Source organism: Pimephales promelas, chromosome 14, assembly GCF_988280905.1.
Source record: "Pimephales promelas chromosome 14, fPimPro1.hap1.1, whole genome shotgun sequence".
Lineage (NCBI taxonomy): Eukaryota > Metazoa > Chordata > Actinopteri > Cypriniformes > Leuciscidae > Pimephales > Pimephales promelas.
In genome coordinates this window covers 22715843-22742708 of record NC_142782.1, presented here as the reverse complement: position 1 = coordinate 22742708, position 26866 = coordinate 22715843, and the positions used below count along the sequence as shown (strand labels likewise).

General features: G+C 37.0%; 1 protein-coding gene across 1 annotated transcript in view; it reads left to right on the top strand.

The window, feature by feature from the left end:
• Positions 1-14471, top strand: part of slc6a17 (solute carrier family 6 member 17) — a 32001-nt gene extending 17530 nt beyond the window's left edge. The window contains exons 9-12 of the mRNA XM_039658117.2: positions 423-615; positions 1201-1360; positions 3692-3854; positions 12807-14471. Of these exons, the coding sequence (XP_039514051.2) occupies positions 423-615; positions 1201-1360; positions 3692-3854; positions 12807-13175 (885 nt within the window). The 3' untranslated portion in view covers positions 13176-14471. The remainder of the gene's footprint in view (positions 1-422; positions 616-1200; positions 1361-3691; positions 3855-12806) is intronic.
• The last annotated feature ends 12395 nt before the right edge of the window (positions 14472-26866 follow it).

The following is a 26866-nucleotide window of genomic DNA, read 5'->3' as shown; positions in this document are numbered from 1 at the left end:
TAATGCCTTTGAACCGTAATGTTCTTGAATAGATTGTACTGTTCAAGCTATTTAAAATTTTAGAGCCAATTTGTATTTTGCTTTATGTATGCACAATTCAATCTATATCAGTATTATGATAGCTTTTCCATTTCTATTGTATTTGTTAGTTTTACTGTTAGTTTTAGTTTTTCAGCGTTTCCTCTTTTCACTTCATTTACTTTATTATTTTAGTATATTTGTGCTGCCAAAATGAGTGCTCTAAATTATTATTTAATTACCAGCATTATACTTCTTAGTGTCTGGTAGTATCTAGTGGCATATTCGTTTATGAATAGAGGTTATAAAATGTGAAACTTTTATAATATATTCTATATAAAAATATTTATTTTATTTAGTTTAGTTTTTACAATTATGTAAAAGATTTCTCTCTCTCTCATCAGGCTGTTCAAGGCACTGGTCTGGCTTTTATTGCCTTCACAGAGGCTATGACCCATTTTCCAGGCTCTCCCTTCTGGTCTGTCATGTTTTTCTTCATGTTGATAAACCTGGGCTTGGGCAGCATGATTGGCACCATGACTGGCATCACCACACCCATTCTGGATGCCTTTAAAATTCGCAAAGAGGTGCTCACAGGTGAGAGCTCCTGATTTGTTCGCTGAGACAGTAAATTAAGTTTACTCTAAATGATGCTGGGCCAATTCCATAGACATATACACTAGACCTCACCTTGGATACGGCAGTTCATTAGAACGAATGCGTCAATAGAGCCGCCATCTTGAAACAGGGGAGCCCCTCTACTTTAATGCATCAGCGTCAATGTAGTAGACACAAGTCTAACGCAAATAAAATCACCATAAATCATCATGAATGCGATTTTTCTTGTTTTTTTGGTTTGTTCCAACGGTCAGACATGTATTTATCATTGATTCCAGAAAGAAAAAAAAAATTTTTTAATTTTTTTTTTTTTTAAACATTCTTCCTAGTTCAGATTTCATCCGTGAACTTCATACGCTGCACAAAAGTCCGCCACCATCAATGAATTCAAAGTAAAGGCAGAGATAGCAGCGTTACCTAGCTACTTCCTATGACAAGACCCCTGTTCCAAGATGGCGGCGGTTTTGACGCATGCTTAGAACCCCCAGGTGAGGTCTAGTGTATATGTCTATGGGCCAATTCGATAAGGCACCGACTAACTTGTATGATCTTGTATTTCCCCAGTGGGCTGTTGTATTGTGGCCTTTTTGTGCGGCTTGCTGTTTGTCCAGCGTTCAGGGAACTACTTTGTCACCATGTTTGATGACTACTCTGCTGGTTTGCCCCTCACTATTGTGGTGATCCTGGAGAATATATCTGTTGCCTGGATCTATGGCACGAAAAGGTGGGCAGATTGTTTAGTGCTGTTCTCTGGTGTTTTGCTCAGAGAAATCAGATTGCAGTTATCATTCCTATAGACCATTTCACAAGATGTAAACAACACTGGTCCAGAAGCACTTCCTGTTTCAGTTTTTTTAACACTACATAAGAGCTGGGATAAAATACAACCAACAGAACATATAAAACTGAATCATCTTTAAGATGTTTTCTTTACATGTGAAATAAAGAAAACAGTTACAAACTGAAACAGGAAGTGCTTCTGGACCAGTGTTGTTTACATCTCGTGAAATGGTCTATAAGTATTTGAGAAAGAATGTTCTTTTTGGTCTGTTCGCACTGAAGAAACTAGGAATGATTTTAGTTATAGGAACACCTTTTCCAAGAACATGGAAAACAGTGATGGATAGCGTTCACCTGTCGCCCAGTGTTATGTTCTTTTCTCAGCCTCGATGATGCGCAAGCACTACAAGTTGACAAATGAGTCTCAACATGTCCCGTTCACACAGCAACTTACAGTAGCGTCTCAAATTATTTCTGAATGAATGTTCGACGGGAGTCAAGCCATATTCTCTTATCAATCGCCATAGCAACAGTTACCAAAAGTAATATCAAAGATGGCGACGTCAATAACACTGAAAAGTCTTATCACCTTATCATGAAAAGAGTCCAATTGAGCCGCTAGTTCATCCGACTGTCACAGGTGTGTGCGGGTTGAAGAAGGCAGACGAAGCAAAAGCAATAAACAGATACAGGCTGGCAGGATACTAACACACTCTAACACAAGAACCGACAAAAACCGAATGAACTAAATACCATTATACAGATACAAATGAACACTAATGAGGTGAGGACAGGTGACGCAGATGATAATAACGATGAACAGGGGGATGATTGAGGGAGTGAGTTCAGGTGTAGGGACGAGAAGGATTCTGGGTAGTGTAGTGAAGACTAAGATAGAAAGGTGCAGACGAAGACTGGGACACCGACAAATCTACATTGACTGACAGCAGCTTTTATATCTGTGTGGAGAGCGCAGCATTTGTGGCTCACATAGCACACAAAACCGATGGAAAACCGTCATTGGTCATTGTTAGATACTGAAAAACCATATATCAAAACCCACAACACATGGACATGCACAGTGCAGAGCGGCTCTCATACTGTTCACGTTCCGTTCACACATAACTGAACTGTGAGTGAATGTAACAGTATTAGGTACTCAAATTCATGACTGGGATAGGGCTGGACAATAACTCAATATTAATCGCGATATAATAATATCAATAACGGTGATATTAACGGTGACGGTGATATATAATATACGTTACAGTATTTTTACTGCATGATAAATAAGCAGCACGGCACATCGGTTCATATTCTCGTAGTCTCCAAATTATGACCAGAAACGGATAAATAGAAGTCTGCTGTTTAAAACAAATAAAGAACAAATGTAGAAGAATGGTTATAATGCACAAACATTGGGAAACCCTTTTTTGCAGTGAGCATACGTCAAAAATCTACATTTCCGATTTGAAGCTTGTGAAACATAACCGGCACATCAACCCGATCACTTGTTTAGCGTTCATGTAAACACCACACTCTGATAGATCAATCGAATGAATTCAGTATGTCATAAACACTCGACAATGTCTCTGCCCCAGCACCATGTGTTTTTGTTTTCTGTAGCAACTCTAAGCACTTTTAAAATTATTTATTCATCCTGGCTGTTTCAATCTATAAGACTAACACAAGCATGTAGTTTAAAGTTTAAAGATTCATATTAAAAAGTTGAGCGTCTTGTTTATTTGACAGTGATTTCACATTTTTTGTTTGGATGAAGGCTAAATACAAATAAAATGTGAACATCAATTTATTTGTACCGTATAAAATATTGGCAATTCATTTTTCAAGTTAGTACAGACATCCATTGTGGACATTCTTGGCACTTTTTCTTGACTTTTATATTTTTAATTTCAATATCGGAATTATATCTTATCGACCGAAATTAAGAAACATATTGTGATATAAACTTTGGCCATATCGTCCAGCCCTATCCTGAGAAGTGTTTTCTGCTGCTGTGTGAACGTTGCCTATGACACTACAAATGCAACCAGAAAAATGGCCCTAGTGCAAAACTTAATTGACGAAGACCGCCCTGGTGGCTTGTTCCTATAACTGAATTCCGGTGCAAAAGCCACTATTATCTCTGAAATCAGATCTTCTCAGTGTTTGTTCTTGCAGCCAACCCCAAATATAGTCTCTATGCAATCCAGTTTGCTTTTGCCTTGTGTCTGATATTGATCTGTGATTCTGCATGCTTTATGTTGTCCATTAGGTTCATGCAGGATCTGGAGGACATGCTGGGTTTCAGACCGTGCATTGTTTACTTCTACCTGTGGAAATATGTGTCTCCAGTGTGTCTGATCATACTGATTTCTGCCAGTGTTGTAGAGATGGCCATCAACCCTCCAGGATACAATGCATGGGTGCAAGACTTGGTTAGTTATACACAATGAAAATATCTGTCTATTTCTTTTCTCTCTCCCATCCTATTCCCTGTTCCCAAATATATGCTTAACTATAAAATACAGTTATGCTTCCATTGTTAGATATTTATATATATATATATATATATATATATATTCTATTAAAAAAAGTTTTTAAATTTTAAAATCAAACAAATTGTGTGGTAGTTTGTATTAATACCCCTAGTTTACATATGTTGATATTTTTCCCCGTCTATTATATATGCAAGTACATTATGTTCCTATTCAGATACATACACTACTGTTCAAAGGTTTGGAGTTACTTTTTGTCTCTTACACTCACAAAGGCTACATTAATTTAATTAAAAATCCTGTAACAACAGTAATATTGTTAAATATTATTACAATTTAAAATAACTTTATTATTTTAAAGTATTTTAAAATGTAATTTATTTCTTTGATGGCAAAGCTGAATTTTCAGCAGCCATTTGTTATTATCAATGCTGAGAACAGTTTTGCTGCTTAATATTTTCTGGGAAATCTTAATACTTTTTTTCAGGATTCTTTAATGAGCAGAACAACATTTAAAATAGAAATCTTTTGTTTCATTATAAAAGTCTTTACAGTCACTTTGGATCAATTTAATGTAGCCTTGCTGAATAAAAGTTTTTTAGGGCCCAAGCCCTGAAAGGGCGAAGGCCCTATTGTTTTCCTTGGGATTATTATTCTTTAGTATTATTATTATTTTGCTACCTTTTGGGCACTTTTGGGGCCCTTAACGTGCTCGAAAACTCTTGAAACTTTGCACACGGGTCAGAACCCGCGGCCATCAGAGCCGGGCTGAAGATGGTACCCGGGCGTGGCAGGGCAGCTCGTCAGCGCCCCCTGGAACGGGGTCCGAACACTTGGTCCATAACTCAAACACGCTTGTATGTAATAATATGAAACTCGGTACTCAACATGTTGATCTCATCGTTTCATCTATACCTCGCGCTCTTACTTTTTACCCCAGCCCAACAGAAATTTGGCTATTGAGGTTTGTTTGTAAAACGCTCGCAATGGAATGTCAAATACTCCTCCTAGAGCTTTGATCCACATTCGACGAAACTCGGTCAGCGTGAAGTCAAGACATTGAGGATGAAAGTTTGCGAGGGGATTTTTGATATCTCGAACGGTTTGTCCGTGGCGAGGAAACGAAATCATGGCGAGAAACGTGAAACAGGAAGTGTGTTATAACTTCAGCATACATTAACTGATCTTGATGAAACTTCAGCAGTGTGTTCGCTGTAAGAGGACGATCACATGGATGTGACTATTGTGAGTCAAAGTTATAGCGCCACCAACTGGCAGCAGGAAGTGTGTCACTTTCAAAATGCTTAGATATCACCCTTTTATTTTTACCCGATTTGCTTCAAACTTCATATGTATAATGTAAACATACGGCAGATGTAGACCTGTGAATGGATTCTTGATATCTTTGAAACTGTTGCCGTGGCGACGCATCAAACTTTACCCTTCTTTTAGGATGCTTTTAGGATGCTTTTGAGACCCTTAGCATGCTTCAAATTGCATGAAACTCAACAGACACATCACATTTATTAGCCAGTAGACATGTGCAAAGTTGCAGAAACGGGCGTGGTGAGGGCTCAGTAGCGCCACCTTTTGACAAAAGTGGGGTGGTTAGTTTTAACTAGAGTTACAAAAATTGGTATGTATATTGTACTCCTCGAGCCGGACAACTTTCTAATTGACACTTATTAGCTAGGACCCACAGAAAGTCAGATATTTTTGTTTGAATATGGCCACTCTGAGCCTACATGTCTCTGTGTCTCTGTGTCTTTGGCTGGCTGGCTGGCTGGCTGGCTGGCTGGCTGGCTGTCTGTGTGTGTGTGTGTGTGTGTGCAGGGGGAGGGGGCTTAACCATTTCACTGCTGTGTGTATGACCTGCATAAAGAAAATACATTTCTCAAGCCTGGTATTTTTTAAATAAGTTTTTATTTTTATTTTTTATAAGTAAAGGCATATAACTAGTTTAATTGTAGTGAATTGACAATAGTTTTATATAATTAGTTTATTAATCAGATTAACTTGGTCAATAAACTTGGTCTGAAAATTTGGTCCATAAATCAAACACACTTGCATGTAATAATATGAAACTTGGTACACATATAGATCTCATCGTTTCATATATACTTCACACTCTTACTTTTTACCCCAGCCCAACAGGAAGTTGGCTATTTAGGGTTGTGTTTAAAACACATGCAATGTAATTTAAATTATTGCTCCTAGAGCACTGAACCAAATTCGACGAAACTCGATCAGCGTGAAGTCAAGACATTAAGGATGAAAAAGTGCCACGGGATTTTTGATATCTCGAACGGTTTGGCCGTGGCGAGGAAACGAAATTATGGCGAGAAACATGGAACAGGATGTGTGTTATAACTTCAGCATACATTAACTGATCTTGATGAAACTTCAGCAGTGTTTTCGCTGTAAGAGACCGATCACATGGATGTGACTATTGTGAGTCAAAGTTATAGCGCCACCAACTGGCAGCAGGAAGTGTGTCACTTTCAAAATGCTTTGAAATCACTCTCTTATTTTTAACCGATTTGCTTTAAACTTCATCTGTATAATGTAAATACACGGCAGATGTAGACCTGTGAATGAATTTTTGATATCTTTGATACTGTTGCCGTGGCAACGAAACAAACTTTAACATTATTTTTTGATGCTTTTAGGACTCTTAGCATGCTTGAAATTGCTTGAAACTCAACAGATACATCACATTTATTAGCCAATAGACATGTGCAACTATGGCAAAAGATTAAAGTAATGTCAAAAAAGTAAACACTAAAAGCCTCATATCTTCTAAAAATGTAATTATACATCATTTGTTTCTAAATTAAATTATACAAATATTATAACTTCCCCAATTTTTCCTTTTTTTTCATTTAAGAATTGTGTTTACGTTCAAAAACAGCCAGAATTGTTGTAAAATTCATAAAAAAATAATAATCTGAGTCATACGTAGTGCTATACTGCCCTCTTGTGTTCAATATCAGGTAGGCCTATTGTGTATATTCCCACCGGTTAATCAATGTGTGACTCCGCTGGGACTTGGGAGCTTTTAAATCGCTTACTTAAAACCGAAAGTCAAAATACGGATGTCCGCACAAGACATTAATGGTGTGGAGTAGAGCGAGCATTTTAAATAAATTCCTATTAAGTAGGATTGAACTAAACAGAAAGAATGTTCACTCTGTTCTGCTGGTTCCTCGCTGGTGGATCATATGATTACTTTGTCATAATCTATGACAAAAATGCTATTATAAACCATATTAATAATAGATAATACACATTGCTCTTATTTTTGAAAAATACATTCATGAAAAACAAGATAACAAAAATCATAAAAAAAAAAATATAGCCATGGCTGCTATAAAGCAACATATAATTGAAAGGCAATTAATAATCTGTCATTACATCACTGCATTATGATATTACGGCTCCAATACGGTGCAGCACAAAGCACTTATGTGCATCCCGAGCGGAGAATGATGTGCTTGAAGCCACATGAAGTTACAGCGCATTGAGTCCGTATTGAAAAGTTCAAAGCACAAAGGAAATACATATTTATGAACAGTGTATTATACATTATCTATCTATGCAATAGTTTATTGAGCCTTTTCTTTTAAAGGTTTTAAATTTCAGTTACTGTGTGCGTGAAGAACAATTATAGTGCTCTGACTCTAGTGTTGTGATCTAACCGACAGCGTCCGACACCCGTTCGAAAGTAACACGATTAAGTTACAGCAATAAAGTCCAGCAAGAAAAAGTTTCTTCATTCGAAAATATAGACCTTTAGACCTTTATCTTAAAGATCCAGTATAATAGGATTAACATTGAATCATCTTGAAGATCGTTTCATCATTGACTGTAACCGAATGTGACGCGCTGTTTGAATGCTGAATGGAGAATGACTGACAGGCGCAGAGAGGGAAAAGTTTACGTGTTCTTGAATTTAATGACTTAAATATTAATTTCTATATCACATAATAGCTTCAGAACACTTATAATACAGTACACAAAAACTTTATGGTACTTTAGAAAGTTTTTGTGCCTTTTTGCCTAACATAGAATAGTATATGCACAATATAGAATTTGAATCAGCCTCGTCAAAGATGGCAGTGTCAGAGCCGATACCGATCCTGAGTATCTAATCGGCACACTTCTTTTCAACAGTCAAATTGAAATTGAAATTGAAATTGCTTGAAACTCAACAGGTACATCACATTTATTAGCCAGTAGACATGTGCAAAGTTTCAGAAACAGGCATGGTGCAAGGACTAAATAGCGCCACCTTTTGACAAAAGTGGGGTTGTTAGTTTTATCTATAGTTACAAAAATCGTTATATACATTGTACTCCTCAAGCCGGACAACTTTCTATTACATAGTCATCAGCTCGGACCAAGAGGAAGTCAGATATTTTGGTTTGAATATGGTGAGCCTCTCTCTGAGCCTACGTCCCTGTATGGCAAGCCCTTTTAACATTTAAAAGCTAAGTTTGCCTATCCGGAATTAACATTGTAGATATCAACAACGTCTTTCTGTCTATTCGTAATTACATTTTGGATAGTTTGTATTATCATTTAAGATATCTGTAACATAATTGTAACTAGTCCAAATGACAGAGTATGGCAAGCCGTTTTAACATTTAATCATAAAAGGGCCAAAGCCTTCGGCACCGCCACCCGGGTGCCTTTACGTAACTAAAGGAACCGGGGTTGCGGTGCCACCGGCTTGGGCCCGCCATCGCTGCTCGCAGCTATATTTATTCTTTAGTATTATTATTATTTTGCTACCTTTTGGGCACTTTTGGGGCCCTTAACGTGCTCGAAAACTCTTGAAACTTTGCACACGGGTCAAAACCCGCGGCCATCAGAGCCGGGCTGAAGATGGTACCCGGGCGTGGCAGGGCAGCTCGTCAGCGCCCCCTGGAACGGGGTCCGAACACTTGGTCCATAACTCAAACACGCTTGTATGTAATAATATGAAACTCGGTACACATGTTGATCTCATCGTTTCATCTATACCTCGCGCTCTTACTTTTTACCCCAGCCCAACAGGAATTTGGCTATTGAGGTTTGTTTGTAAAACGCTCGCAATGGAATGTCAAATACTCCTCCTAGAGCTTTGATCCACATTCGACGAAACTCGGTCAGCGTGAAGTCAAGACATTGAGGATGAAAGTTTGCGAGGGGATTTTTTATATCTCGAACGGTTTGTCCGTGGCGAGGAAACGAAATCATGGCGAGAAACGTGAAACAGGAAGTGTGTTATAACTTCAGCATACATTAACTGATCTTGATGAAACTTCAGCAGTGTGTTCGCTGTAAGAGGACGATCACATGGATGTGACTATTGTGAGTCAAAGTTATAGCGCCACCAACTGGCAGCAGGAAGTGTGTCACTTTCAAAATGCTTAGATATCACCCTTTTATTTTTACCCGATTTGCTTCAAACTTCATATGTATAATGTAAACATACGGCAGATGTAGACCTGTGAATGGATTCTTGATATCTTTGAAACTGTTGCCGTGGCGACGCATCAAACTTTACCCTTCTTTTAGGATGCTTTTAGGATGCTTTTGAGACCCTTAGCATGCTTCAAATTGCATGAAACTCGACAGACACATCACATTTATTAGCCAGTAGACATGTGCAAAGTTGCAGAAACGGGCGTGGTGAGGGCTCAGTAGCGCCACCTTTTGACAAAAGTGGGGTGGTTAGTTTTAACTACAGTTACAAAAATTGGTATGTATATTGTACTCCTCGAGCCGGACAACTTTCTAATTGACACTTATTAGCTAGGACCCACAGAAAGTCAGATATTTTTGTTTGAATATGGCCACTCTGAGCCTTTGGCTGGCTGGCTGGCTGTCTGTGTGTGTGTGTGTGTGTGTGTGTGTGCAGGGGGAGGGGGCTTAACCATTTCACTGCTGTGTGTATGACCTGCATAAAGAAAATACATTTCTCAAGCCTGGTATTTTTTAAATAAGTTTTTATTTTTATTTTTTATAAGTAAAGGCATATAACTAGTTTAATTGTAGTGAATTGACAATAGTTTTATATAATTAGTTTATTAATCAGATTAACTTGGTCAATAAACTTGGTCTGAAAATTTGGTCCATAAATCAAACACACTTGCATATAATAATATGAAACTTGGTACACATATAGATCTCATCGTTTCATATATACTTCACACTCTTACTTTTTACCCCAGCCCAACAGGAAGTTGGCTATTTAGGGTTGTGTTTAAAACACATGCAATGTAATTTAAATTATTGCTCCTAGAGCACTGAACCAAATTCGACGAAACTCGATCAGCGTGAAGTCAAGACATTAAGGATGAAAAAGTGCCACGGGATTTTTGATATCTCGAACGGTTTGGCCGTGGCGAGGAAACGAAATTATGGCGAGAAACATGGAACAGGATGTGTGTTATAACTTCAGCATACATTAACTGATCTTGATGAAACTTCAGCAGTGTTTTCGCTGTAAGAGACCGATCACATGGATGTGACTATTGTGAGTCAAAGTTATAGCGCCACCAACTGGCAGCAGGAAGTGTGTCACTTTCAAAATGCCGTGGCAACGAAACAAACTTTAACATTATTTTTTGATGCTTTTGGGACTCTTAGCTTGCTTGAAATTGCTTGAAACTCAACAAATACATCACATTTATTAGCCAATAGACATGTGCAACTATGGCAAAAGATTAAAGTAATGTCAAAAAAGTAAACACTAAAAGCCTCATATCTTCTAAAAATGTAATTATACATCATTTGTTTCTAAATTAAATTATACAAATATTATAACTTCCCCAATTTTTCCTTTTTTTCATTTAAGAATTGTGTTTACGTTCAAAAACAGCCAGAATTGTTGTAAAATTCATAAAAAAATAATAATCTGAGTCATACGTAGTGCTATACTGCCCTCTTGTGTTCAATATCAGGTAGGCCTATTGTGTATATTCCCACCGGTTAATCAACGTGTGACTCCGCTGGGACTTGGGAGCTTTTAAATCGCTTACTTAAAACCGAAAGTCAAAATACGGATGTCCGCACAAGACATTAATGGTGTGGAGTAGAGCGAGCATTTTAAATAAATTCCTATTAAGTAGGATTGAACTAAACAGAAAGAATGTTCACTCTGTTCTGCTGGTTCCTCGCTGGTGGATCATAAGATTACTTTGTCATAATCTATGACAAAAATGCTATTATAAACCATATTAATAATAGATAATACACATTGCTCTTATTTTTGAAAAATACATTCATGAAAAACAAGATAACAAAAATCATTAAAAAAAAATATAGCCATGGCTGCTATAAAGCAACATATAATTGAAAGGCAATTAATAATCTGTCATTACGTCACTGCATTATGATATTACGGCTCCAATACGGTGCAGCACAAACCACTTATGTGCATCCCGAGCGGAGAATGATGTGCTTGAAGCCACATGAAGTTACAGCGCATTGAGTCCGTATTGAAAAGTTCAAAGCACAAAGGAAATACATATTTATGAACAGTGTATTATACATTATCTATCTATGCAATAGTTTATTGAGCCTTTTCTTTTAAAGGTTTTAAATTTCAGTTACTGTGTGCGTGAAGAACAATTATAGTGCTCTGACTCTAGTGTTGTGATCTAACCGACAGCGTCCGACACCCGGTAGAAAGTAACACGATTAAGTTACAGCAATAAAGTCCAGCAAGAAAAAGTTTCTTCATTCGAAAATATAGACCTTTAGACCTTTATCTTAAAGATCCAGTATAATAGGATTAACATTGAATCATTGAAGATCGTTTCATCATTGACTGTAACCGAATGTGACGTGCTGTTTGAATGCTGAATGGAGAATGACTGACAGGCGCAGAGAGGGAAAAGTTTGTGTTCTTGAATTTAATGACTTAAATATTAATTTCTATATCACATAATAGCTTCAGAACACTAATAATACAGTACACAAAAACTTTATGGTACTTTAGAAAGTTTTTGTGCCTTTGTGCCTAACAGAATAGTATATGCACAATATAGAATTTGAATCAGCCTCGTCAAAGATGGCAGTGTCAGAGCCGATACCGATCCTGAGTATCTAATCGGCGCACTTCTTTTCAACAGTCAAATTGAAATTGAAATTGCTTGAAACTCAACAGATACATCACATTTATTAGCCAGTAGACGTGCAAAGTTTCAGAAACGGGCAATGTGCAAGGACTAAATAGCGCCACCTTTTGACAAAAGTGGGGTTGTTAGTTTTATCTACAGTTACAAAAATCGGTATATACATTGTACTCCTCAAGCCGGACAACTTTCTAATACATAGTCATTAGCTCGGACCAAGAGGAAGTCAGATATTTTGGTTTGAATATGGTGAGCCTCTCTCTGAGCCTACGTCCCTGTATGGCAAGCCCTTTTAACATTTAAAAGCTAAGTTTGCCTGTCCGGAATTAACATTGTAGATATCAACAACGTCTTTCTGTCTATTCGTAATTACATTTTGGATAGTTTGTATTATCATTTAAGACATCTGTAACATAATTGTGACTAGTCGAAATGACAGAGTATGGCAAGCCGTTTTAACATTTAATCATAAAAGGGCCAAAGCCTTCGGCACCGCTACCCGGGTGCCTTTAGGTAACTAAAGGAACCGGGGTTGCGGTGCCACCGGCTTGGGCCCGCCATCGCTGCTCGCAGCTATATTTGTTTTTGTTTTTATCTTACTGACCCCAAACTTTTGAATGATAGTACATGTATTTCAAGGAGGAAGTTAGCAATGAATTCTAGATTTTGATGACATTTTTAAATTGGAAAATCATTCAAGGACTTTAAACTTAGTGTCTTCCACTGCATTTCACCATTTTTTTTCTCTCCTTTTCCCTATAATCAGGCCATGGAGAGGTTCCAGAGTTATCCTCCTTGGGCATTAGTCATGTGTTTTGCTCTGATCGTTGTGGCCATGCTTCCTCTTCCATTGGTGTTTATTGCCCGACACTTTAACTGGCTCCCAGACGGCTCCAACAAGCTTTCTGTCTCCTACCGCAAGAGCCTGGCAAAGGAGGCTTCCACTCTAGAAGATGAGACGAGGTTTATCCTCGGGAAGAATCCCAGCGAAGCCCCTTCTCCCATGCCCAGCCATCGGGCCTATCTGGGCCCTGGCAGCACATCTCCTGTGGAGCTCATCACCAACTCTACCTCCATCAGCGGCTACGGCAGCGGTTACCAGACCAACCCTGCCCCTCCCAAGTCTGAGTCATGATCCTCCAACCCACCACCCTGAGACTGAGATGGAACGAGAAAGAAGATTCCGAACAGCTGAGAAGGACCTAGTGTTGGTCACACCTTAACCCAAGCCATCCAGAGGAGCAGGACCACAAGAAAAACGAACAGAAAGACACAGAGATCCTTACGAATTCCCTGACTAGACAGCGTCCCTGGGCCCAATTATTCATACGGACTACAGATGTTGGTCTGAAGCTGAAAGAGAGCCTGGAGCTTTCAGATCAGAGTGTAAGGTGGCTTATTTGGTAAGTTATTTTTGCATATAGATAAATAATGTCAACTCTAAGAAGGTAATGAAAACATTCAAGCTGCAGATTTGGTCTCTGTCATGGCTTTTGGGGCCATAGGGGTGTAACACATCCCTCTCTGTGAGTGCTGTAGTAATAGTTGTTGTTTAGGTTAAGGTGTTACCAATGCTGCTGAACTCTGTGCATCTTACAAAAAGCACAAGACAAAAGATGCCATGCAAGGAATTTAATTGAATTAAACCCACCTTTAGAGATCATAAAGATAGACGACTCTAAACTAAAGCTTTCACTTATTATAACGAGTCCTATATGTAAGTGTCACTGTTAAATACAGACCACCTGACAGTAGAGTGAGTCGATAGCTCGATTTCTGTTACAGACTGAAGTACATGTTCATTTGATAAGTGTTCTTGGTTATTGACTGCACATCAACAGTCTCAGCACAGGAGGGCGACATATGTATTCATGCACAAGAAAAATACTGTCGTCTCAGTGCAGTATCAAATTCATTCAGTATCAGTGTCAGGTTAATGCTGGTTTTGCAACTGGATTTATCTGATTTTCTTCTTAAGTTTCATTTTTGGAAAGTCTTATCTAAATGTTTTTATTTTTTTTATAATCTTAACAAATATGACTGCCTGGTTGGTGACTTTCACACAGCACAAGGAATGGCATTTTCAGGATGCAATAAGGGATATGGTTTGAGCCATGTAACTCCACCAAGCACAACAACAATAACTTTAAAATTACAAATGAACTGAAAATAAACAAATATTTAATTTCCACTTCTGCAATGGCAATAATATAAATGAATTGAGTGGCATTAGCTGCTATTGTGAGCTTTACTCTGCGACACAGTTCTAAACGAGTGGAGAAATCTGCATTAGCTGGACTCGGTTTTTACTGAAAGTTACCATGCTCGGTGGAGACTAACCAGAATTATTTATAATTATTCTTAGTGAAGACAATAAGTTCCAAACAGGGAATGTTACTGAAATCTAAGTTTTAAGAAATCTAAGGGTGCATTAAGTGGTGTTTGCTTATGATTTACAGATGCCAATCTCAGATTATTTACTTTAGTGAGTTTACTGCACAGAGAAGTGTTTGGCCCTTGTTTAACACTGCCTGATTTCTAATTTGCTGTTCTAGGGCCAAAGACACATTTTCTCATCATGGCCACTAAACAGATAAGATTGTAGAGTTGGGATTTTTCTGATTTCCGGCTGATCTGGAATATGTGTAAAATACATTATGAGGTAATCTGTGTGGATTTCAATCTGATATTGTAAGAAGTCTTTCAAACTGCCACACACACACACAATGACATTGCGATTTCACACACAGCAGACATTCACAGATCAGATGCTATCATTCAAAATGTTGTGGTCAGTAGGATTTTGTTTTTTGAAAGAAAAAAATAATTTTATTCAGCAAGGATGCTTTACATTTATCCACAGTGACAGAATAGATGTTAAAATGTAGTATTTCACAATATTATGGTTTTAACCATATTTTCACCAAATAACACATCCTTGGTAAGCTTCTTTCGAAAATATTTGTAAAAAATCTTAGCGACCCCAAACTTTTGAACTGTAGCATATATATATATATATATATATATATATATATATATATATATATATATATATATATATATATAAGCCTCTTTGTATGATATTTTGTTGCATTTTTTTTTCTCTCTTAAAAATTGCATTACAAAAAAGCAGGCACAATATATTTAAAATTTATATTTAAGTGGTACAATATATTTAAAAAAAATCATATAAATTAACCTGATATGGAAAAGCAGGTGAGTGTATTTATAAGGTAACATGTTGCGCTGGAAGAGGGAACAGTCTTGGTTTGTGTAATGTGTAGTCCCTTTATGTGTAGTGTAGAGTGAAAACTGTGCTGCCCTTAAACGCTCATTGTCTAATAGAAAGCCTAAGCATATTCTCCTGTTTAATTTGGTTTGTGTTTAACAGATAGCCTACTCTTTGTTCCAATAAAAATAGAAGAATAGCAGAAAAAGGGTGTGAACTGTGAAGACGAGTGGGACAGGAGTTGTGGGTCATATTGAAACACTGATGAGTACAACTGCAGCTTTTGATCATGCAGCGGCTTGTAGATTTAGCGTCTGTCACAAAAGCTTCTGTGATAAAAATAGACATGGACTAGGCTGGTTACCTAGGGGAACCTGTGTTAGAAACAGCACGGCTGCATGTTAATGAACGGGTGGTGGTGGGGGTGGGGGGGCTCAAGATTTTCCTATAAGGGCCTTCTGGTATCCCTAGCAACCACTGCATTTCACAACAACAAGGAGAAAATAATTTAAGGGGACAGTTCACCTAAAAATTCTTCTTTCATAATTTACTCACCCTCATGTTGTTCCAAACATCTATGACTTCCTTGCGTCCATGGACACAAAATATTAATTGATTTAGGAACATACATTTTTTTCAGGATTATTTACGTTTTTTCTTCCATTAAAAGTCAATAGAGACTGGGACTGTCGAGCTTAAAAAAATACGAAAAGCACCATAACAGTAGACATTTTGCGAAAGAATCGTAAATTGAATCGTGAATCGTGCTTCATTCAACTGTGATGTTTTGGAGCTTGACACCTCCAGACCCCATTCACTTTTATTGTTCACACTGATTGTTCCATACATTCTTCGAAACATTTTGCTCTGTTTAAATTCGAAATAGTCACATGGTTTTGAAAGGGGAGGGTGAGTAAATGATGACAAACATGTTTACATTTTTACGAGAACTTTCCCTTTACGAGCCCACGATTTAAAAAGAGAATAAGGAGGTTAGGAATATGTGAAGCCATCCACCTAGACAAGAATTGCTAACTAGTCTGTTGTGCGTCGACTCTAATCACAGTCAGATAAGATTGTCAAAAGAGCACATCGATACATAAATCAGCACAGTTGTTACACATTTTTACATGCACAATTTGTTTGTAGTAGTTTATTGTTGTCCAGTGTGTGGTAAAGTACAATAATGTTAATGTATATAACCTGCAATAGCACAAGATTGTCCACAAGGTGTCGTTGTTATGCCGTTGATTAGTGTGTTGAAGGCGTGTCTATATGTGCCCAGCCTCATCTCTGAGATGAACATACTCCCACCCCGCCGCTGAGCACAGCTGGTGCCTCTCATTATCGCTTACACTCTAATGATTTGTGTGAAACATATATTGTTTGTTTTGTTGTTCTCTTGTGGCAGTTTTGGGTTTGTGCACTTTACCTTCTCTCGACAAGAGGCCCCAGAGCTGCACCACACAAGCACAAAATGACGCTAGAATTGGCTTTATGCCCAGCTGCACTACTTCCTGAACTTCAGCCAGCTACTTGTTTCCGGTCAGCCATTATTGGACAAATTGATTAATTCAGGTGTGCCTGACCTCAGTAGTCATGGCAACAATAATCAGACACACCTGAATTAATCCAGTTTGCCCAATAATGGCAGACAGGAAACAAGGAGCTGGCTGAAGTTCAGGAAGTAGTGCAGCTGTGCATAAAGCCAATTGTTATATCTACACTGACAAAAATAGATGCAACTTTAATTGGTTCATTAATTAAGAACAAAATTTGAACTCCTTGCACTTGAATAAAAAATATTTCTCTCAGCCACAACAGCTCATTTTCAGAATGAAATCCAAACTTTTCAACAACACCAAGGTATTAACAACCAAAGACTATTAATAAAGAGGAGAGTACAGCGCTCTCCAATTAAAATCTCCCGTGGGCAGCCTGAATATTAAATTCTATGTGAAGGGCCTTCAACAGGGGGTCCGTGACCCCTAGGAGGTCCACAACGGTACTGCAGGCCAATTATTTCACAAAACTCATTTTTGTGTAAAATACGCATTAAACACAAATGCACTAGTTAACCAAAGCTAAGCCAAGAATTTAAAGATCCTAATGATTAAAATATTCATGATCCTGCCCACATTTGACACTTTACATTAAGGTTTTGTGTATCATTTCAATACAGATAGAAATTATCATTTAAATAACCAAGTTGTATTTAATAAAAAAATCACGACCACAAAAATAAAAAGAGAACTGGATGATATTTGTTCCTCATTCGTAACCATCTGTTACAAAAACGGGTAACCCTTCTGACCGTACCCTTTACATAACAGAAACTTTCCCAGCTTAGATATTTTACATGTATAATTTTGACAATACCATTGAACACAATATCAGTATTTGGAAAGACAATCAACAGGGAACAAAGAAGTCAAAGTATACACAAGATTAAATGTTTAAGGGAAACATTTATCAAACGTACTATTCATTTATGTCCGAAACTTTTTTAGGGATACACTGTAATATTGTTGGTTTAACTTAAAAAAATTAAGTAACCTGGTTGCCTTAAAATTTTACGTTGATTGAACTGGAATTAGTTAATACAATGAAGGAGATGGATTTAATCATCAGAAACTCAAAATAATAAGTTATCTGAACTAAATAAATTATTTAAGTTGATTTGACTAAAGAAAAAATGTTGTGATAACAAATCTGGATAATACTTTTTTTTACAGTGTACAAGTTGTGTTTTATAAAACACAACTTAAGTGCACCTTTAATGGCTGCATTAGCACAAAGCCAAGCACAAAATTCGGCAGCAGATTTACATAGCACAATCTGAGCATGCATTAGCAAGCAAATGTATACAAGCATTAAAATGCTTACTATGAGTTTTTTTGGCTGGGAAGCAATAATCAAATCACTCACTTTACACTTCTCTGATTTGATAAGCAGCACATGCATCTCTCTACATAATAGTCACAGGTAGTGGTAATAGTGGCAACACAGTAATGCATATTACAAATGCGCTCTGTTCGAATAGCATGTGTTCTCTACTATTTTTACACTCCAATTCAACTACTGAGGTCAATCCACTAAGTTTTGTAGACAATCTGGAATCATTTGGCTCTTGAAGCACAGACACAATTGCACTTTTAATTTGCTCTGAAAACAATGAAAACTGCAGCTCTGAGACCTCTTGAAACGAAGTTCATTCTAGCGTAAACATTGAGCCATATTTTAGTCGACTGCAACTGATGAAATGTACAACAAGCATCTCTTCCTTTTTTCAAGAGGTGCTGGAGGCCATAATGTTTGTGAGCAAAGTGCTATACTGTATATTTATGTACATTGTGACTCTGAATATTATCTGTAAATATCGGTGTACATTTTGTTAAATGAACGGTAAGAAATCTATGAAAGGCAAACAGGTTATTTCTTGTAACTGATGTGTATGATATTATTGTACAGTTAAAGCGTAGAATATTTAACTATTTTGTACATTGTGTAACAGTGTATGTGTTGTGTATGGGAGTAGTGTCTGTTGTCTCAAATGTGTGTGCGCGTGTGTGTGTGTGTGTGTATAAAAAAAGCTGTTTTATTTTTGCTATTGTGATGTTGTGAGTCCCTAACCTCCTAAGATTCAACTCCAGGTGTGAGTTTTGATTCCTCAGTGAACATGACTCGTTCATTTGTGTGTTCACGCCGCAAAGATTGTTGGTTAGCACACTAAACTGAAGTGTTCTTTTACGCTTTTAATGTAAATGTTGGTTTTAATTCGATGTAGACGTCAGCTTATCATACAGACAGCACCTTCTGTACGCTCCTCTGGCCTTAGTATCCGCAATATTTTTGTTTGCTGCTTCTAGGTTTTGTCAAAAGAAAAAAAAAACAAGCACACGTCGTTTTTAGTCCGACTATACTCAACGCAATCAATGTTAGTAGTGTTAGATATCTGTAGCACACACTTAGCTGGGACATTTCCACTCTTTGTGCCTCGTATGTGTATGTGCGCACTAAGGAGGGAAGTCAAAACTAGAGTACTTTTGCACTCTGGAAGTGCTATTTTAATCATTAGAGATATACTTGATGTGAATGTAAATGTATTTTTAACGCCCCCAAGTACTGTAACGATCGAAGGACACTGATGAAACGTGTACTATTACCCTCTAGTCTACACCTGTGTGCTGTACTAGTCTTAGATTTATAAGCAATATTTCTGCAGGCATTTATTTTGGTTGGACATTGGTCAGACGGTCTGTTAGGCCACAGGAACTGCTGTTACTCTGAGAGTAGCGGCGACAGAGGGCTTCACTGCTAAAGAAGAGCCATGCTCTTAAAACTTTAGTCAAACCCTATTCTGTTGGGTGATAGCACATTCAGATCACTAGCCACTGTATACTGTTAGCTTTACAAGGACTATTTTAATGTCTCTTAGTTAATGTCATTGATATTGTACAGTATTTCTGATTCACTTGGAAAAATGCTGAGTTAATATTGAATATGGACCATCACAAAAATGAACAATAAAAACTTGGTTCACACGCTGAAATCTGTGTCTGATTTTTTCTTTGGCATGAGATTTCTTTCATAATATTGTTTTTAATAACAACAGGACTGAGCATCCCTGTGTTTCGAGAATCGGTGTGAGTCATCTGTGTTGAGCGGTGGCCAGATTCATCGACAGACTGAAAGGGTTTCTACCACAGCTTGGTGAAAGCCAATAAAGAGAGACCTGAAGCTTTCATAAAGAGTGAAACTGGATACACTTACAGGATGAAAGGTAGCTCCCTCAAAGCTGAAAAGACCCTCCTGACACCTTACAACATGAAATCTTCATTTTAAAGAATGTGTTTGAACGCTCAACTTGGCTACGGCTCAATTCTATTTTTGGGGAAATAATATATATATATATTTTTTTTTTCAGCATGGATGCGTTATATTGATTAAGGGACAGAAAATACATTTATACACTCTAAACAATGCTGGGTTGTTTTAGCCCAAAATTGGGTAAAATATGGACAAACTCAAATGTTGGGTTAAAAATGTAATTTAAAATTTTAACCCAACTTCAACAATTAGATTTTTAACCCAATATTTGACCCAAATTTGGGTTGAAATAACCCAGCATTTTTTAGAGTGGGTTACTGTACAAAAATTTGTATTTTAAATAAATGCTGTTCTTTTGTACTTTCTATTCATCACAAAGTCAAAAAAAATATTAAAGACATTTTCAACATTGATAATAATAAGAAATGTTTCTTGAGTATCAAATCAACATATTAGAAGAATTTCTGATTTATGTCCTATACAGTGTAATTGTACATTTCATTGAGTAATATTAATTAACAATGTACATAGGGTTAGGAATAGGATTTGGTGTAGGGTTTCATGTAATTATGCATAATTAACTGATAAAATAAAAGTGTTATACATTTATATATATATTTTGTATATATATATATGAAGAGTTCAGATGCAAAAGCCTCTAAGTGCCATTTGAAATTTTCTTCTAAAATGATCATTTTTATCAAGCTTGTATATGTAAGTTCAGTAATTTCACTTAATTGGCAATGAAGATTACCTATTAATTGTCATGTAAGTGAAATTACTGAACTTAAATATACAAGCTTGATAAAAATGACCATTCTAGAAGAAAATTTCAAATGATTTAGAGGCTTTTGCATCTGAACTCTTCATATATATACACACACACACGCACAAACTATATAAGCATCAACGACAGAGACCTCTGTGCAGTTCAACCACATTCAGTCCTTTAAGTGAATCTCTGAGTGTGTGAAACCAGAAGTCCTTCCTCCGGCAGGAAGTCATGCGGAAGTCGAAATGGAATTGATAGGTCAGCGGAGATGCTGACACTGAGAAAAGTAAACTTTACTTGAGCTCTAACAGCTGACTGGAAACAATTAATGCTACAAACCAATTAGGTAAAAGCTATATCCTTCTTATAGATTCTCAACCAGGGCCATGTGCAAAGATTTTCAATGCCTTGTAAAAACTATAAAATATAAATGACGACTTAAAATACAAATCTAAAGGTTATCAATAGAATAAAATAATTGAATAATTGGGGGGGGGGGGGATCAGGTTTAGTTGATAACACACAATGTTTGTTCCCTGCAAATGTGCGTGACGTGGAAGTTACTTTTTGGCTATCCTGGGTTGATTTAAAATTTGACAGGTTTTATCCTGTCTGGCGCCTGAGGTTTTCTTTGTGTTATAGGCGGCCGCCACCGTTACAAATGTCCCTTAGTTGAACAACAATATTGATGAGGGTGGGAAGAGAACTGAGAGAATGTTTGACTGTTCTTTGATCACCTCTTCTACCTTTTAATTTACTATCTGATCAATTATCAATTTTCTTTTAGAGCCATAGCATATTAAAAGGATAGTTCACCCATATTTTTTTAATTCTGTCAATTCATCAGATATCAATCATTTACGCACCCTCAAGTCATTGCAACCCTGTAAGTTTTTCTTCCTCTGTTGCACAGAAGAAGATATTTTGAAGAATGTGGGTAATCGAACAGTTGACGGTAGCCATTGACTTCCAAAGTATATGGAAAAATAAAATAGCCTATGAAAAGTCATGAAAGTCAAATGGCTATCCTCACATGATTGGTTACCCACATTCTTCAAAAAATCTTCTATGTGTTCAGCAGAAGAAATAAATTCATATGGGTTTGGAACAATTTAAGGGTGAGTAACTGATGACAGAATTTTTATTTGAGTGAACTATCCCTAAAAGTAAATTTGCCCAAGAGATGGTACAAATGTCCCCATAAGGCTTTCAAAGCATGCTTGGCTGTCGCATTGGCTAATTTAGCCATGAAGTGTTGCATGAAACTTGGCTCCCTTTTGTTAAAGAACTCCTACGTCTCTTTGAAGGAGTTTCCAATGAATTGGGATCGCACTAGGGAGACAAATTGCCTTCAAGTGAATTAAAGCCAGGTTACTTTTGCCTCCTCTTTAACAGAAATCATGTCAGGGAACTGTGAATGCTTGGAATCAACCTATTTAAAAGTGATCTATCTCACTCAGCTAGTGCAACTCATTATAATTCACTCAAAACAGGGCTAGAAGTAAAGAGATAATGTGTGCATTACTGCAAACAAGATTAATATTAATGCTTTGAGACCATACATTTGTGAGAGTGGACATTTGGACTAAGATTGAGTGCACGTAAGTGATGGTGTCCATACTAATGGCTTCATATTTGTCCGTCATGCTGATAAAAGCCTCTCAAATGCAGAAGCTTTTGACTCTTGAACAGTTAAATGCCCATTCCTCTTTACTGTATTTATCTTCATCTTGAAAGAAACAAGTTGAGTGGTTATCAAATAGTCCTGTGTGCTGATGTGAGTTTCTATAGAAAATAAATATTTATGTATTCTGCTATTTACACAGAATCTGATAGAAACTACCAAAACATGACAAACTTTTTGCTACAATTGACTGGTGATTTGTGATAGTATAAATTCCTGTTTGGTTTCCTTGGATACTGCGTCCAACATGTAAATGAATAAATAAAACAAAAGCTGCTGAAAGTCCCTGTTAGCAAGATTCAGTCTGACCTTTTTATTTCAGAAATGTTATATACATAGAAGAAGACTAAAGGCCCACCGTGGATTTTGCACAAAATAAATAAATAGTAATAATAATAATAATAATAATAATAATAAGAAGAAGAAGAAGAAACTATAAAAAACAGTATACCTTAATTAAATAGTTTCACTGTATTATGTTATACATCAAGTCAAGTCACCTTTGAGCTTCACAGCAGCTTCACAGTGATAACATGCAAATAATACAACACAGATCAATAATATTGTTGAATATTAAAGGGGTCATGAACTGGCTTTTTAAAATGTTATTATATTGTTTTCTGAGGTGAAGTTATGACGTTCGCTTGGTTTTTGCATTCAAAAACGAATAACTAATAAGCTATTTTCTACCCTAGCTTTGAGACCATAGACAGTAAATGTTTGAGACCAGCTCAGAAACGCAAAGATTTTATGGGCCTTTCGCACTGAAGACTTGGAAGTAAACGCCCACTGCTGTGAGAGGTTAACAGTTTTGCATATTATAATGAATTTTTCAACTTACCTCGTCGGTGTACGTTGGGAAAACTGTTGAAAACGTCCAATGTTGTAAAATGGCAACCGGAATAGATTCGCCCATAGCAGCTACATGTTCGACCCAGAGTCCGTGTGTTGTGCCATTCCTGTCGGATCGAACATGGAACAGCACTGTTCTTTACTCCTAATCGGTCTGCAAATCCAGTCTTGTTTACAAAACAATCCTCAGTGAAATGAAGCAAACAGACGGTTTTACCCTCATCAGCTGGAGTGGAACGTCATTAAAAACCTGGGGGTTCTAAGCATGCGTCAAAACCGCCGCCATCTTGGAACAGGGGTCTTTTCATAGGAAGTAGCTAGGTAACGCTGCTATCTCTGCCTTTACTTCGAATTCATTGATGGTGGCGGACTTTTGTGCAGCGTATGAAGTTCACGGATGAAATCTGAACTAGGAAGAATGTTTTTTTGTTTTGTTTTTTTTAATTATTTTTTTTTTTAATTTTTCCGGTTTACCGGACACTTCCGGTTTCGCTTTACGCCGGTTCAAGGAGCCCGAGAAAGACGAAAATGATCTCTTATAGTTGTTTATAGAATCAAATATCATTTAAAATACTACTGAGATATATATTACTATCACACGAGCAAATGGCAATTAAATGCTTGGATGCAAAGTCGGATTAATGAATGAAATACAATGAACAGTTGGATTTCATTCATTAATCTGATTTTGCATCCATGCATTTAGTCATTTGCTCGTGTGATAGTAATATATATCTCAGTAGTATTTTCAATGATATAGTTGATTGATTCTATAAAAAAATAAAAGATCGTTTTAGTTTTTCTCCGGCTCCCTGCAAAGAAGAAGCTTTTTGAAGAAAACCAGTTCTCCAGTTCTCCTCTGGCCAACGAAAAAAAAAAAAAAAAAAAAATATATATATATATATATATATATATATATATATGTATATGTATATGTATATATATAGCATACACACACACACTCACTCACTCACCTAAAGGATTGAACACCATACTGTGTTTGCCCCCTTTGAGGGTCTCCCATCTGAATTGCCGTGTGGGCTCCCCCATTCAGATGCATCGTAGGCTCTCCTAATCAAGTTAAGTTTAAACTTAGCTTAAAGTTAGCTGACTTAGCTTAGCTTTTTAAAAGCACAAATGCTCACCTTGCTCGGTTCTGTGATGCACGTTCGTGACTATCCTGTTCGAACTCGTTCATCAAAACGAACTAATCTTTTTTCGAGTCATTTCAACCAAATGACTCGAAAAAAGATTCGTTAATTTTGATGAACGAGTTCGAACAGGATGGTCACAGAACAGAGCAAGGCGAGCATTTGTGCTTATAAAACAAACTTTTTTATTTATTTTTTAAATGACCGATCGTTCAACCCGATCTCACGACCAAGTCGTACGAATTCGACGAATGATTAAAAAGTGGCTAATTCGTAACAATTCATACGACCTCACTCGTACGAATTAATACGATTTTGCTAAATCGTACATATTTTACGAATTGGCCAATTCGTATGAATTCGTACGAATGACCTACCCCTTACCCCGCCCCTAAACCTAACCTTCACATGGGTTTAGACAAATTGTACGAATTAGTACGAGTGAGGTCGTACGAATTAGTACGAATTAGCCACTTTTTAATCATGCGTCGAATTCGTACGAATTGGTCGTGAGATAGTGTTGGATCGTTTCACTAGATAAGACCCTTATTCATCGTCTGGTGCCATATAAAGCCCTTTGAAGCTGCACTGAAACTCTCATTTGGACCTTGAAATGGTTGGGGTCCAGTGAAGTCCATTATGAAGAAAATCCTGGAATGTTTTCATCAAAGACCTTAATATCTTTTCGACTGAAGAAAGAAAGACATGGACATCTTGGATAACATGGGGGTGAGCAAATTATTAGCAAAAGTTTTTTTAAAAAAAGTGAACTAATCCTTTAAGCTCTGAGGCATCCTGTTTTTCCTAAGTTCTGAATCATTTGGTCATGTTATTCTAACTTGCTGTCCCAAATTTTTATTCAACAGTTTTGGGGGGTATATCAGAGCTCAAGTTGAAGCTCAAGCCCCTCTCTAGTAGACAGCAAGCCAATTAAATTTAAGCTAATATCTTAAAGTCGGCATGAAACGGAAGTTTGATTTCATGCAGACTTCAAAGATTTTATGGACAAACAAACTCATTAAATGAAGTTCCTAAACGTACAGTAAATTAGGGAGGAGTGAGCCAATCAAATCTTTCAATCAACAGCCTGAGTATATAAGCAGCCGCTTGCCCTCCATATCACCAGCTGTCCAAGAATCCCTCAACATCCCCAAACTCCACCTCTTAAAGATGTTATGGGCAAACAAACTCGTTAATTAATGTAGTACTTACACAGGTTGAATTTTTTGCTTTGACTTTTGGGTAAAAAAATAAATAAGGAAATATGTAATAAGTTTTTTTTTTCAGTTTATAGCAGTTCTCTGTCAAATCAAAGATTGATCATGGGTTCACTGGGCCTCTAAACATTCAGGAACAGTGTGTTTTTCAGGACAGATTTGTAATTCTTCACAGGTGTTCACATTCATGTAACTTAGCATAAATCATGGTTCTTATTATAGTAATTATAACATTAAAAACCAATGGAGTTCTATTACAGAAGTATATATAATTAAACACATTTCCCAGTGTGCCCTACACAAAGAAAAATCCTGAAGTCTGTAACTTAAGCTTAAATGAGAGAAGCAATCAGAGTGACTTTTCTCAGTCTCAAGAAATGAACAAAAGAAGTGTGAAACAAAAAAAAAGGAATGATAAAGAAGATGAATGGACCATTGGAAGGAATAGGCCTGTCCATAGATAGCATGAATCTGTGATAATGACCCAAAACCTGTCTCGCAATTTCCAGTGTTGAGACAGTGATGAACGGGGAAGGGGGAAGGGGGAGTGCAGCGTAACCATGACAACTCCATCATAGCTCCTCTTTTATCACTAGAGCTGGGGGGGAAACAAAGTGGGTGACCGTATATCAGTCTGGGAGTGTGTATTGCCTGGTAATATCATTAATATAATGGATTCAAGATTAAACACTATGTCCAGTGTCAAAAGCTTTTCCTTTAATTTCCATTTTCCAAGTCAGATGTTATTGACTGATATTTAATAGTGTGTGCCACATCCTTAAAAAATATCTGAGTATTTTCTTTTCCCTAATAAATAGTTTTAGACACAGACACATATACTGTATATTAGTGATCATATTTCTAAACATCTGTAATAGACTGAAATAATTCATTGCATTATTTTTTTCCTCTGTGTGATTTTTCTTTGCCTCAAAGACAATATAAGTAAAGGCTCAACTCTTGTCTAAATAAATGTCTAAAAACATTCTGTCATAGATTTGTTTATAAGATTGAGCATTGCCGTGGGTCAAAAGTTCTCAGAACAGCTGTTACCATCTCTCAAATTGAATCAAAATGCTCAATCTGAGAAC